General features: G+C 39.0%; 1 protein-coding gene across 19 annotated transcripts in view; it reads right to left on the reverse strand.

Annotated features, from left to right (window-relative positions):
• Positions 1–15,934, reverse strand: part of LAMA2 (laminin subunit alpha 2) — a 352,990-nt gene that overhangs the window by 58,007 nt on the left and 279,049 nt on the right. For all 19 annotated transcript variants that reach the window (XM_083434696.1, XM_083434695.1, XM_083434693.1 and 16 more), the window contains 2 exons: positions 11,797–11,899; positions 1,674–1,790 (listed from right to left, as the gene is read on the reverse strand). In XM_083434696.1, coding sequence (XP_083290822.1) covers positions 1,674–1,790; positions 11,797–11,899 — 220 coding nt within the window. The remainder of the gene's footprint in view (positions 1–1,673; positions 1,791–11,796; positions 11,900–15,934) is intronic.

Genomic DNA, 15,934 nt, shown 5'->3' on the forward strand with positions numbered 1-15,934 from the left:
CAGATCTTGGCTTCTGTTTATTATCTTTTGAATGCAAAGAGTCTCAGTCAATTTCAGTTCCCTTCATTTATGGATTTGCGATATTTCTCTGGAAATTTTGAGTTTTACCTAACTAGACAGAGCGTTTACTCTTTGACAGTTTGCTAGTCTCTGTACTGTATTGCTTTGGTAATAGGAAGGAGAGGTACTTTGGGAAAATGAGCTAGAGGAAAACAGTGGATTAGCAGTATGGACTCAGCTAGACTGGTAAAGAAAAAGTGATTTATATGAATTCTATATACGATATAATATTGTGCCACCTGATGGCGATGTGGAGTCCCATTTTTCTCTACCTGTTTTCCCTGTTTAAATTTACAATGATTAAACTGAAACGCTTCTTTGATTTGTCTAGATCCAGCCTATGTTGTCTTTCATTCCTTGGAAGAAGAAGATTAACTTCCAGAACTGGCCTTCTAAGAATGACAACAAAGTGACAGCTCCTGCAAGGCCAAAAGGGGGGGGGGGGAATGCCAAGTATTCCTTCTTCTGTGGCAGACAGAACACCAGCATCCTCAGTGATGCTCACAGGCAGGAGGGCACATAGCGAAAAGTATAATATACATACATCCCTTGTCAAAAAATAGAGATCAGAAAAATATTTCAGTCAAGTCTGTCAATACTGCAGCACTACTTACTAGGGCCTAGTTTTGCCTGTGAACTGTGAGAGATGGATGACGAGCAATGGAGCACCCTTGTGTAGAGATGGTGGGAAGAGTGTTCACACCTGTATTGCCTAGACGATGATCCTTGCCATCTGATGCTGTGCTGTGAAGTTGGGCAATGAGGCCACCACAGCATAGCATGGGAAGACAAAACAAAACAAAAACCCTCTTTGTGTGTTCCTTTATCCAAACAATTAGCAACATGTATTTATTTATTTAATACAGTTATGTACTGCTTGTCATCAGAGGATCACAGGGCGCTTTACAGTATAAAAGCAGAAAAACAAACATAAAAACAAACCAAACAATCACCCCACCCGCAAGAGGAGAAAGGGACGGAGTGTGCAGAAGCATCCCTCCTGTTAAAAAGCTACAGCCTGTTGTGTGGAGTCTACTGTGTTCATGTAGGCTTCCAATGTATTTTAGACCCCGACACACACCGACATGAGAAAGCCTTGCTGAATCAGGCCAAAGGCCCATCTAAATCCAGAATCTTGTTCTCACAAAGGGAAACAAGATGACTATGAAACGCCTGCAAGCAGGACATGAGTGCAACTGCAGTCTCCCCACTTCTGATTCTCAGCAAGTGGCAATCTAACCGGGGCGGCAGGAGTAGATCAGCCTCCCTTCTGTATACAGTTGCCTTCCAACTAATGGAGGGCAACGGTGGTGGTGGGTGAATGTACTTGGCCCTTTGTCCTCCTTAATGAGATGTTGATTGCATGCAGAAAGGAAAGTCAGAGGCAGACAAAAGAATTGCCCACTTTCCCAACATGGGGACATATTTCCCCTGGCCTAGCTCTACTGATGGCAACTTTGCTACATTTGCAACACTTCCTTTCAAGCTGTTTGGTAATACAGAGACACACAACATAATCCCACTCGCTTCATGATAATTGATTGGCTGGATTCAAGCAATGTGGGAAATGGATTTCGGGTGCTCCCCAAATGGTGGTCAGCCCTACTACTTACCATTAGGAATCACAGACAGTTTCCCCAAGGTGTCGTTCAAAGCTTTCAGGAGATCTGAGTTCTTTTCCTCTGCATCTTGCAACCTATTCTGCATTCCTTTTAGATTATCCTCATTTTCTGCAAAGAGGGCACAAAACAAAGATTTGACTTAGTTTTCTGAAGCCTCTATTTATTTCATATACCATGTATGTTGTCAGGAAAACAGGAAGCTGAAAGGTTCTTAATCAAATCAAACAACAACAACAACATATTTATACCCCACCATCCAGCTGGGTCTCCCCAGCCACTCTGGACAGCTTCCAACAAAATATTAAAAATACAATAAATCATCAAACATTAAAAACTTCCCTAAACATGGCTGCCTTCAGATGTCTTCTAAAAGTCAGATGGTTATTTATTTCCTTGACATCTGCTGCGAGGGCGTTCCACAGGGCAGGTGCCACTACCAAGGAGGCCCTCTGCCTGGTTCCCTGTGACCTCACTTCTTGCAGTGAGGGAACCGCCAGAAGGCCCTCGGCGCTGGACCTCAGTGTCCAGGCTGAATGATGGGAGTGGAGATGCTCCTTCAGGTATACTGGGCCAAGGCTGTTTAGGGCTTTCAAGGTCAGCACCAACACTTTGAATTGTGCTTGGAAATGTACTGGGAGCCAATGTTGGTCAGATATATCAATTTCACTTTCTCTCAGTTTCTCCTTTTCCCAATCAGTTCTCCATATTTTCCCAGCAATATGCTACCATTATTTTTAAAAGCCTTCATGGAAATCCATCAAATTTAAGGCAAATTTCTCCCAATATACATGCTTGTATGCAGTTTTGCCAAATATTTACATTTTTGCAAACATTTCCCCTTAAGTAATGCATTTTTGCACGTTATCTTCACTCATAACATGAGCATTTTCTGTTCTTTACCCTAGGCACACACGGTTTCGTACGCATAAGTTGGCTGGAGAACTGCATTGCAAATTTCAGAAAAGTGCAAATTTTGAAGGATGGCTGCATTTCAGGTTGCATACTCTTTCGGGAAGAGTGAATTTGGTAGATTCACCTTTAGATGAGAACTGAATCAAAATTCTCTCCCATTCCTAATACTCACAGCCACACTATAGAGGAGCCTGGGCAAAGAGAGAATGGCTGACCCAAGGGCCTTTTGTGATGTATTGGTTAAAGTGCTGGACTAGGGCCTGGAAGGCCACAGTTCAAATCCCCACTCAGACATGAAGCTCCCTGGGCCAGCCACTCGCTCTGGGTCTAACCTACCTCACAGGGTTGTTGTCAGGATAAAGTGGGAAAGGAGGAGAACAATGCACACCACTCCAAGCTGCTTGGAGGAAAGGTGGGATATAAATGTAATAAATAAATATATTTTTTTAAAAAAATCTATGGCTGAGCAGGGATTTGAAAGTATAAAAAAATACTTATATACTTGATTTTTTTAAAAAAAATACAGATACATATATTTATATCTATCTGATGGCAACCACACAAAAATGAAAGTCACAGCTCTTTTCTTTAATTGTACACATAAGCTTGGCAGCATAGAAAGGTTTTCTGTGAAACTCTTGCAGAAAAGAAATAGAATCCGTAACTTTTGAAATTTAAATCAAGGATTTCCACTGTGTCTAAGGTCTTGGTTTTCTTATATTAAAGGTAAAGGTACCCCTGCCCGTACAGGCCAGTCTTGACAGACTCTAGGGTTGTGCGCTCATCTCACTCTATAGGGCGGGAGCCAGCGCTGTCCGCAGACACTTCCGGGTCACGTGGCCAGCGTGACGAAGCTGCTCCGGCGAACCGGCACCAGAGCAGCACACGGAATGCCATTTACCTTCCCGCTGGTAAGCGGTCCCTATTTATCTACTTGCACTTAATTGTGCTTTCGAACTGCTAGGTGGGCAGGAGCTGGGACCGAACGACAGGAGCTCACCCCGCCGCGGGGATTTGAACCGCCGACCATGCGATCGGCAAGTCCTAGGCGCTGACGTTTTACCCACAGCGCCACCCGCGTCCCTATTTTCTTATATTAGTTTTATACAATACCTAGTATTTATAGAATTTTCATTATTATGAGAGAATATGCCTATGGTTGCATTTCGAATTGCACACCATTCCTAGGACTGCATTTAAAAAAGAGGAAACTTGCTGAACAACCGTTCAATAATGGTTAAATTGAATAGAAGACACAGGAGACTTTCCTTAACATCTTCTGCCCTCATCAATAGATGAAACTGCTGTGGTGACCTCAGAATTTCTTGAATTTCTTCAGTAGTGTGTGTGTGAATAAATACAATCAATGAGGTCAGAGTAGAGTCACAGAGAGTGTGTTTTACTTACCAAATTCCTATTACATTGACTTGATGCAGCTGCTGCAGATGTAATACCCATTGAAAGGCCATGATATCATGTTAACTATAATATGATCAATACTGGAGGCAGCATTCTCTCTCTCTCTCTCTCTCTCTCTCTCTCTCACACACACACACACATTTTAAGATAAAACTAATTTGTAGATAAAATAATGTACTAATAGCCATTTAAATGGAAAAACTGCTACAAACCATAAGGACATTAATTGAATATTCAATATACTACTGATGAAATTAATGTCATCCTTTGTGTATGATTCAATAGTCTTTGCAAGCTGTTTTGCATGACAGTGGTGTTTTCTAGGACATCTTCCATAAAAATGATTTTTAAGGCTGTCAAATCTATGTTCCAACTCAGATTGGTGGATATTTGCAAATACATATGTCACAAACTCAGGAGTGTAGTTTGGCAAGGAAAATGCTGATTAGTGCTGAAGCATCATTTTGGAGACATTTTTCATTATTTATTCCCATCAAAATGGATGTTATGGTGCTGTAGCATTGGAGGGAAGACATTTATAGCAACATGGCATTTTTCCCTTGGAAAAAAGAGGTTGCACTGATGGCAAAATATGGGAAATGAGTTATAAATTATGTATAGATTGTTTGCCATAGGTGGCAAATTACAGAGAATTCAAACATTTGTATATACAAGGTAACTAGGTACATCTAAATAAGAGATATATTGTATTATGTGATGCCACAAAGCGTTCTTAATTGGCCTTTCTCTTAGAAAGACAATAAATGGTCTCTCTTAGATACACAATAGATTTCCCAATTGACGAATTAGTAGCTCACTTCTGAAATATCTACCACACGGGTGTGTGTGGAATCAATGAGGAAACACGGCTCTTCAGTGTTGCTCTGCACATTTTCTGAAAGTAAAATAAAATGTCTTTTGCCATGATTATTGAAGCATGTTACATGTAGGGTGTCCTGAAAGACAATTTGGAAGCTTCAGTAGGGGCACAACCTGATAGACTTTTATCAGGTACAGCCATAGTTGTCCAAATTCCTTTCATTTACAAGCCCAATTTAAGGTGCTGGTGCTTTAAAGCCCTAAATTGCTCAAGACCCAAATATCTGTGAAGTATTGGGAAGTTTTTAATGTTTGACGTTTTACTATGTTTTTATATGTACTGTAAGGCACTCAGAGTGGCTGGGGAAACCCAGCCAGATGGGCAGGGTATAAATAATAATAATAATAATAATAATAATAATAATAATAATAGTAGTAGTAGTAGTAGTAGTAATAAATGATGAATGCCTATTATTATTTAGTGCTATTTTTCTAGAAAAATAGGTGCCAGAACTCACAATTAACACCTCCCTCATTCTCTTAGAATGGCAGTGGCACCCACCCAAGAGTTCTGACTGAAAAAAGCTGCTATTATTATTATTAAAATTTATATGCCACCCTTCATAAGAAACCAGAGACAATCAAGAGACCAAGGGTCATTTATTGCCTAAACAATGACTCTTCCGATGACTTTTTAATCTGACTTGTTTTAACATTTATTATTTATATTTATCAATCACTTCATAATAAAAATTCTCTAATATTGCTCCAAGATCTGTTGGACATTTCAAAAGAAAATATATAACACCTATGTAATGCTTTCAAAAATAATTTATTCATAACAGATACATTTCAGGTAGTAGTTTTAGTAGTTCTTTAGTCAATGTCTGTTATACTGACTGCTTCTCTCCTGGGTGCCTTGTCCAAATTATACCAATTATTCCATTCTTACAGTTCAGAATCACATGGCTCTGAAAACTACTTCTAGTTCTGCAACCATTGAGCCAGGCTATTTTATGACTTTTAATAAGTTTTAATCTCTGTGGATCTCCCAAATTCCAATATCCAAACTCCATCTGTTTAAAATTTTCCCCTTTAATATCTCAAAATGCATTTTAATTGTTTTCTAAATATTAAGAAGGAAAAAAAGCAAAACAAATTTCCTCAGGGAGTTCCATGCAGACTGGAGGATGAAGTTCTGAAAATCACCATTAATTTTTAAAGAAACTGCTCTGTTCTACAAGTGATAAATATCCTGAAGAGCCATATTTTGAAGTCACCTCTGGTGAAGTTAAACACTGTGCCGTAGCTACGGAATGAAATCCAATCAGTTTACTTGTGACTGACAACTTCCTTGCTTTTTAGACAAAGTTAAGCTAGTTCTCACTCATTATGCTAAGAAGAACAGACATGCAGTCTGTAAGGAAGTAATCGAACGCAGATAATGAGAATAATAGAGGCAACTGCGATGTAAGGCGGCACATTCTACTCAAGGATGAAGAAGCTTAGCCTGTGCACTTATGAATGCAAGGGGCTTACACTGAATATGTGGAGAAGGCCCTAGGTGAGCCCTGACTGTTTTTGTGAAGCAGCTGAAGAATGAGAAGTGGGAAGATGACTAAGAGGTAGACAGGCATCTTTGAAGGCTCAAGAATTTCTCTTTCATTGGAATTACATAACAGGCCCACCTAGAGCAAGCAAGAGTTTTTCTTGGTCTACTTTGCACAACAAAGCAATATTTGCTGCTGAAACTAAGCAAATTATAAGGAGAATCGCTGAAGCAGGAGGGTAGGAATGCCCAAACGTCAGACTCTGCATTCTGTCCAGATTCCTAGAACCAGTTTGACACAGAGACATTTTTAGGGCTGAATGGTAAAAGATACATAGCTCATGAGAATTTCTCTCCCATAACCTTCATGACAGTATATGCAAGAAAGAGTTTTCCTGTACCTACATCAGATGGCTCAGGGAGAAGGCTTCTGCCAATTTCATGGCCTTGGTGACCTAGAGCTCTCCAAAACAGTTGCAAGTCCAGATGCTAGGCATTGACATCGGCAAAGCAGAGGGATATCCTATCTGGTTCCCTCTCCTTCCACCCCATAGCTTTAAAACTGAGTTGTCTTTATAAGAAAACAGCAAAAAAGTATAATGAGATATGTCTAGGATATTGGATGTCATTCAACTATGTAATACTCAGAACATTCCCATTAAAATAAGTGGAACTCTTAGCAATAACCAACTTTGGTTAGCTATTTATTTCAATGGGTCTACTCCAAATATGACTCACTTGGATACCCCCTGTTAGAAAACATCTCAGAAGAACTACTTTTGGAGATCTGGAAATTGTAGTGTTATGCAGTCTCAGATAAATAGGGGAAAATGACCAGTATAGTCATATACCTTAAAGTCTGCTGAATTCTTTTCTAATTCTATGCTTTGATTACAATGACTAATGGTGGGAAGTGCTTCACTTTTTGCTGATACCATACATTTTTGTGGACATAAAGGAATTCAAACCAAAAGCTTATGGGGATTTAACCAGGAACATATACAAAGATGATGATTATATAACAAAGATCCTGTGACTTTGCAGGAATATGTATTACAAGGCAGTGCTAACCATTATTAGGGACCTCAGTGCTTTTCTTTAGGGGATACTCAAGGGTAAACAGTACTGGTACATCTTTTTGTTGTTAAAAAGTGTGGCACTTACTGTAACAACTTCATGGTGAGTACCAGCACCTATTTTTCTAGAAAAAAACACACTGAGTAGAGTACAAAGTACCTGCACACTAGAAATGAAGTTCTGAAAAACAGAATTCCCATTAAGTTATCAATTGATAATCTGAAAAAAAGGAATGGCTTAGATCTGAATGACCACCAACAAATACAATATACTTCCTGAGCTTTCATTTTGCAATTAACCTTGTTTAGACAAAAGCCTGTCTGAATAAAATATCTTCAAAAATATGTATTCACAACCCCCTCCCCTTACACATATGTCTTGCATCCCTTTATTCTGACATAGCGCAAGCAAAGAGAAAGAAGAATTTGGTCACTTAAAGCTAGGAGCCTGAAATCCACGTATGTGCAAAATGCTAGCTGTAGAATCTACTTTTCCTATCTGTTCTCCCCTTTCAGACTTCCAGCCCCACAGAGGGAGAGAGAGAAAAAGGGAGAAATGAGTAAATCTCCATTTTAATAGCTGCCGTCACACGTTTTGCTCTGTAAGGACTATTTCAGCAAATTTCAGAGGTAATATATGGCATTTTCCTGATTAACAGCCATTTTATACCTTATGTAATTGGCCACAAATCAGGTGGATGTCATAATGTAGCAAGAAAACATTCCCATCTCTGTCGCAGCCTAGGCCTGAGTTCCTGGAGGATATATTACTTGAGTGGTTTACGGGTTTTCATTACTTTAACTAATGTACTACCTGTAGTGCAGAGAGAGAAATTCCAAACTAATGACTGCTTCTGCCTACTAGCTCTTTACAGAGTCTCTATTATTTGTCTTTTAGTTGTGGGCTTCCTATAGGGATTTGGGAGGACTCTAAGGAGACTTTGTTCTGTATTTTTTTTTATTTTAGTGTTCTCTTCCTAACCTAGAAATGCCAAGCCATGGCTTAGGAATTATGTTAATAACACTAACAACATACTGATGCAGCAACAAGTGCTACAAACAAATAAAAGCAATTAATCTCAGGCTCAAATTTGGCTTAATGTCTATCCAGGCCACAATGTGATCCTGTAGGGTTAGAGTAATGTGTGCCAATATATTAACATATACACAGGATAGAGCACCGAGAAAAAACATTAAAGCTTTATGTTTCAGCAAAGCAGTTTCATCACTGTTAGAACCGTCTAATAAAAAAGAAAAATCAGCTCCATAACCCTCCAATTAACCTGTAATAGGGCTTCATGACCATATAGGAGTACTTAACTTGAAATTTTATAAGATGCCTTTGTGGTGATATTGGATTGCTTTAGAAAGACAGAACTTTCCCTTGGTACTGAGAGTGAAGGGGGGAGCAGTAATTTTAAAAATAAAATAATTATTTTTTCACATAACGAAAAGCAATGTCTTAACAACGTGGTGGCGAAGGTGTTGAATGCAAAGATGTAAAATGCATGAATGCATGTTAAAATACAATTGCTTTCTGCAATACAGCATAAGCCTCTTTGATTATATTTAGTTGTGTAGCCATCATCAAATCCAGTTTATGAAGTTGTGACTTGCCAGATGATCTTGAGCAGGTTCCTCTAAAGAGCCTTCTGGGGACCATGGGCAAGTGGTAGGTGGGACCAGAGGAAAAAGCGGGCAAAGTCAGAGGAAACAGACAGAATGCAGAACAATGGATGTGACTGTAATTTGTGTACAGTAGGTTGATCCAAAAGCTGCAACCAGCGCAAAATGCAGTGGCTCAGTTGCTCACTGGGGTGGAAATTTAGCTATCATGCCACTGACGGCCAATGAGCTACTGGGCAAGGTTCAAGATACTGGCATTGGTGCACAAAGTCAGATAACTGAAAGTTTGTCTCATCTCCTACACACCCAACCAATCACTGCATTCTGTAGGAGAAAGCATCCTGCAGATACCATCCTATCAGGAAGTTTGCTGTGCTGTGCACTGTATTGGGATTGGGCCTTTAGTGCATAGCTGTCAACGTTTCCCTTTTTTAAAGGGAAATCCCCTTATTCCAAATAGGATTCATCGCAAGAAAAGGGAAAAGTTGACAGCTATGCTTTAGTGTGATGGCACCTACACTCCTAGCATCAAACAGGTGCCTTCTCTATTGTCTTTTCTCTATTGTCCCTTTTCCAACAAGCATACTAAATGGAGATATCTATTCCAGTAGTGAATGGGAATCGATTTTATGTATGTTCTGTGTAAATTGCTTTGAGATGTCTCATGTGAAGCAATTCATAATTAAACAAATAGCCATAAGAATACATTCTAGCCATGCCAAAGTCAGAGGTTTCTACACACATAAACGCAAACACCCATTTAAGTAAGCAAGAGGCATGAACATGATTCAAGGATCTGTTCTAGCCACACAAAAGCACTTGAAAGGGAAGGTATGGAGTAGGGATGGTGAGCTGTGAGGCTTGGAGAAAAGAGGTGCAACCTGCAGAGGGTGGCATGGCTTGGCGAGAGAGCCTTGAAGACTGGATAGAAAGGCTTGGAGGACTGCATTCAGGTCCGAGGTTTCCCACTCTGGATACTGAGCAAATCAGCAACACTCAGGATCAAACAAGACATGCCACTAAATGTGTCATTAAACAGCTTTCCAAATTAATGCAAGGGTACAGGGGGGATTGCCATATCTTCCTATGTCATTTGTACTCTCACAAACACTGTCTGAAGCATATTAGAAAGAAGGTCAAAATAGATGTGACTCAACGTAGTCATTAGAAAGGATGCCGTGTTTTGCTTTTTAAATGAGTAAGGATGGGGGTGACAATTTTCTCCAGGACTGCAATGTGTGGCATCAATGGGAGCCCCCCGCCCACATTAATAGCACCCATAATTTCCATTGGGATTGTGCCTGGGAAGGGAAGAGTCTTTCTCCTCATGAATCCCTCTAGTCAAACACACTTGGCTGATTTTTCCAAATTATGGTGTGCTTTCTAAAGTCACATCTAGTTTGACCCTCACTCTTGTCTAACTGAAAGGGTGTTTGTGAAAGTAAGATGACATAAAAAGATATTGTAGCCCACTCAGCACCCTTGGAGCAAGTTGGAAAAACTAGATATGATGCTAAATGTGCCCTTGCATTTAATTTGCAAGTTTGAAAAAAATACAAACAGCATCAACTGGGCATGCTGATAATTACTGGGATTGCAGCATGTGGAGAAGATAAGCTTCACACCTTTCTTCCTGCTGCAGTACTGAGGACAACCCTTTCTTTGAACCTCTTCATTGAAGGGAAATTCCACACCTGCAAATATCACCTCCAGGAGAGATTTGTTTCAGGACCAACAGCAGGGAGGTAAAATGATTAAACTCCTCCTCCACATCTGCCAGGGTCCCAATAACTATTACCCCTCCTCTAGCAGATGTTGTTTGCATATTTTAAAAATGCCTATCCATTAAGTGTCTAGTTTGGTCCTAAATAAGGATGTTATAGTTTGAAGCCACTGCCTGTTCTTCCTTTGTGCATTTCTGTCCCTGGGGTCCTCAAACCTTCTGATACAGTATCTTCTGTCCAAGTGTATTCAAACTCAGCCCTCATTTATTCTGACATAAACATCTCTGTTCCTGAGGATAGAGAATATGTTGTTATATCATTCTTCCTATTAGCTTATGTGATCTAGGGTGTTAATGTTAACAAAGACTCTGGTGGCATTTTAGAGATTAACATGTTTATTATGATTTAAGCTTTCACAGACTAGAGTTCTCTTGCTTGGTACAAAAATGCACACGACTGAGTATAGAGGGAAGAAATGTAATAAAGTACCCAATGGACATAAATTCCAATTATTGGCAGCACTGTTTAGTTTTTTCCCAGCTGTATGTGTGTGGATAGACGCATGTGTGTATGCATCTTACAACTGAGGTTAACACTTCATTTATCTAAAGTAGTGGACTCTAGTTTATTCAAGTTTATGCCATAAACTTTTAAGGTGCCACCAGACTCCTTGTTTTTGCTGCAACAAACTAATGTGGCTGCCCCTCTGTAGGTCATTGCTTTAAATTTATATAGTGAAACAGTGGTTGAGAGACTGTAAGTTGTTCCAAACTTCCAAGAAAGTTCCTGATTGAATTAGGATCTGAATGTAAGAGACTGTTGTCACCACAGGTGGGTATACAGTTTGTATGGAAATCAAGTACTGATTATAGAGACAGAATTGTAAATCAAAATATTTTCCTATAGAGATATTTGCACACTAAGACCACAGTAGATCTCATTAGCTTTTCAATGAAACCCAATTATTGCAGGGAAAGAAAAAGACATACCTTTAACATCATTTGCCTGCCTGTTGGCATCGTTAAGAACCCTGAAGCTTTTTTGCAGAGCATTCTTGGCACCATCCTTTAATGATCCTTCTGGACCAGACGCCTATAGAAGAAGAAAAAGAGGGGGAAAAGACCCAACAACCAACTACTGTCAGTGAAATGCATGCTAAGCAGCAGGTTCAGGAATTGAGAATCCTCAGAAAAAGTAAAATGGGGCAATTTAGTTGAAGCGTCATGAAAATTTGAAATGATAATCAATGCACTTTAAAGTATGTTCTTAAATCACTATGATATTTATCATACAGAACTAATAAAATATTTTTCATATTAATTTGGGTCTTACATCAAAGTAAATACCTTTCAGGCAGCCATGAAACAGAAAATGAGAGCAGGGCTGAACTGTGGAGCAGAAATTTCCTTTTGTTTTGTTTTTTTAAAATATTATTTAGAACAGATTTGAAATCTATAAATTCTTTCTGCATCTATATGAATACAGCTGTCTATCCCTAAAAATATGTATGAGACGGCCTACAAACATTAGAAAGAGGATTCTGCCAGTATGTTTCTGGAGCCAAACTGAGCCTGCTGTGACATAAAACACATCTGTGGAAGTGTTATGATGTCTGTATATTAAGATGTGTAAATAATGTTAATGAGCTCGTGTGGCATAGTGGCTGAAGGGTTGGACTACTGCCAGGGAGATACAAGTGCAAATTCAACCTCAGCCATGTAGCTCACCTGGTGATCTTGAGCCAGTTAGCCTCTTCATCTAACCTACCTTATGGAATGACTGTGAGTTTGTAATAGAGGAAGGGAGGCTCTCTGGGTTTCTTGGAGGAAAGGTGTTATAAAAACTTAACAGCCAACATATGTGGTTAAAATAAGAGCTTGATTGCTGTTATTGGCAATCAGCTTGTACGATTCTTTGAGCCCTTGTATAAGTGTCTGTGTTTTAGAGTGGGAAGGTAGAGTAATAGCAAAAACGTATTCTGTTTCCTACCATAAATGCATTGGGAAGGACAAATATACAGTGTTTTGTCACTCTGGACTGGGACTACAAGTCCTAGCATCTTTGATGACTATGCCTAATCTTAGTCCTATGAGACTTTGCAAGAGGTTTTTAATGCAGTGTCATCAAAAGGTTTAAGGCATTCAGTTCTATTTTCATTTTCAGCAAATTAGACCTGAACTGTGCAGGATAATGGACAGCAAGCTGAAGCTTAAGGCAAGGATGATGACGACGATGACAACAACAACAACAACAACTGGGAGCCAGTTCAGACCCAAAGGATTGTTTGTTGGCCTTGCCTACCTTGGATAGTGTCATATTACCCATTTAGTAAAAATATCAAAATAAAATTGAACTTCATGAAAATCTATTTATGCAATTTGTTTTCTCTTATTAAATATTCAAATTATTCTTCAAAATGGTATTCCATCAGATGCAGCAAAACTATACACCTGCCACATTAGATTATATTTCTTCTATTCTTTCTCCCTTCACATCCAGAGGCATCGGGGTGATCACTGCACTAGTAAGGAACTACCGATATATACTGAAAGATTGAGATGATGATGATGATTACTATTATTGCTATTAACAAATAAAATGTTTTGTTGAATGCACAGTAAAAAAGTTCAATAGGCATAATGAAGATGTGAGAAGGTCAATTTGCAATAAGGCAAAAAGGAGATGCAAGTTGGATATGAGGCTGAGTAAATAGACTCAGCATAACACATAAGCAGGGAATTTTGACTGCAATACATGCACTGTAAAAAAAACTATTTACACAAGCTATTCAACAGATCGGTAGAGATTACTCTTTATCCAGCACTAACTGGCACTGATGTGCATAACATTTTACACAGCTAAAGTAGGAGCAGATCAAACTTTCAAAACTGAACTGATCAATATGATTGTCATAATGCTCTATACATGATAGCCAGCATGTAATGGAAGTTTTAGAGCTGAAATCACCATGTATGGTAGACTTTAAATATTGCAAGCACCTCTGTGTAGAGAAGGATGAATGTTTTATGCATTGGTTTTGATGTGTGAAGACATAACAAAAACTTGCAATTGGTTGTGGCTTCTCAAGACATGTATGATTTTGTTAATTGTAATATATCTGCATAACATCACACATGACTATGTGCAACTTTCACCTTTTTCCCTAAATGAAAATGTGTGAAAAATTGTAACTTTTGGAGATACCCTGAGATCATAGGAATTATCCTGTAAGAACAGTATTGTACTACAAAAGCTTAAGAATAGAACAAACAAGAAATGGAAAAGGAAAGAAATAAGAATTACCAACTGTGATTGTGAATAAATACAAGAAAGACTGTGAGGAAATATGGCCTAGTTAAGTCAGGGCAGAATAGAGTAAGAAGAATATTGGCTGCTCAAGCAAAGCATTGTAGAGTAAAAGTAGCTTTGGGGTGGGGGAAATCTGAGGACTGTGAGATATCTATTAAAAGTCTAGTAAAAGGCAAGCAATAAATATACCAACACTGCCTTAATGAAAGCAATAAAACTTTTCCTCACAATTTAAATAGTCTAGTATAGAGATTAGGGGTAGGATTCAGCGAATGAGTCCCACAGCAGAATTATGTCTGTGTATTTTTGGGGACTTCTACTTGCACAATGGGGCTGCCCCCTCCTACCCCCTGCTTGCCTCCCTTCGTGTGACATTGATATACTCCCCCAGTGTCTCTATACTGAAGCTTCTATAGGAATTAAACTGTATAAGAAAAGAAAGAAAACAAATTTGTTAGCGATAATTAGGTAATTATAGTATATATAGCACCAAACCCTTTCACAGCTTGATGGCTTTACTGCATTTTATAAAACACCAGCATTTCCTAAATATACCGGATGTTAAGCCTTTATTATTATTATTTTTTAAGGATCCTCAGTTCTGAATTGGATCTTTTATCATGATAGAACCCAGATTACCATCGCCATCCACACAAGTAATGGGCTATGTAAATCTACTTTAATAGTGGAAATACCTCATCTGTGATGAATTTATTTTGCTTTAGAAGCAAAGAAGAATTCATCATTTAAGGCATGAGACGAATTCATCTGTCATATTTTAATACTGCTTATCTTTCTAGTTGCCACTTAGTCTTCATTTAAGGATTCTTAGGATTTTTAACTGTTGGCTGCTCTTAGCTTTAAAACCATGCAGTCCACAAATCCAAAGCCCATTGTGAATAGAAGGCAAGAGGCAAAGGGATTCTAGTAGCAGATGCACAAGCATGCTGCCACAGGCATGAAAACCCAACCATCTCCATTTCTTCCCTTGGTGAATCCAGGAACCTGCTCTTCCCCAAGCCCACAGGCATCTCATACCAGGGACAGGAGTGAATTCTCCTGGAGTGAAGTGAACAAGCAAATGAATAGAGGATCTTTTATCACCATGTGCATAGCATATGGTGCTGTTGACTGCCCAACACAGCTACGTAATTGCAGGGCAGGGTTGCATGTCATTCCTCTGAGCATGCAGGGAAGGACTGTGGTCAACTAGTTCATTCATAACAATATAATCTTAAGAATAAAAAAACAGCAGCAGCACATCGACAAATTGCTACTGGAAAACTTCCTTGTACAGAAGTTGACTTTTTTTATAATGCTTCATGAAAACCTTGGGTGGTATTCAACTAAGTTCGATTCAGATTGATTTAGCTGTGTTCATTTAATTTCAAGGGGCATACTCTGAGTAGATCTTAGTTGCAAACAACCATTTGGTGGCAAACTTGCAGATTACTCTACTATGTGAAATAGGGCTGTGAGTCCCAGATTGTCACTGGAGTTAGATCTCTGTGTAACACATTTCAGGTGTAGATACTGGTAAGCATTCTTCTGTTTCACTTTACTTCTTTGCTACGACGTTACAAGCAAGCTGGTCTTTGAGACACGTAACAGCCAAAATCACGACTGTTCTCTTTTCTTAGGATATAGTCTCTACTGCTTTTCTTGTTTACTGAGATGATGATTACCAAGGTCCTAGGAACTTTTAATGGTGCATTTGCCTGTGAATATCATTATATTTTCTGCAGAAACTGTAGAATATTATGTTTTGTCACACTGCACACACTTGTAATCAATCTATGTAGACTCCTTCCTGAGTAC

Source organism: Podarcis tiliguerta (assembly GCF_965153285.1).
Source record: "Podarcis tiliguerta genome assembly, chromosome: 3".
NCBI classification, from domain to species: domain Eukaryota; kingdom Metazoa; phylum Chordata; class Lepidosauria; order Squamata; family Lacertidae; genus Podarcis; species Podarcis tiliguerta.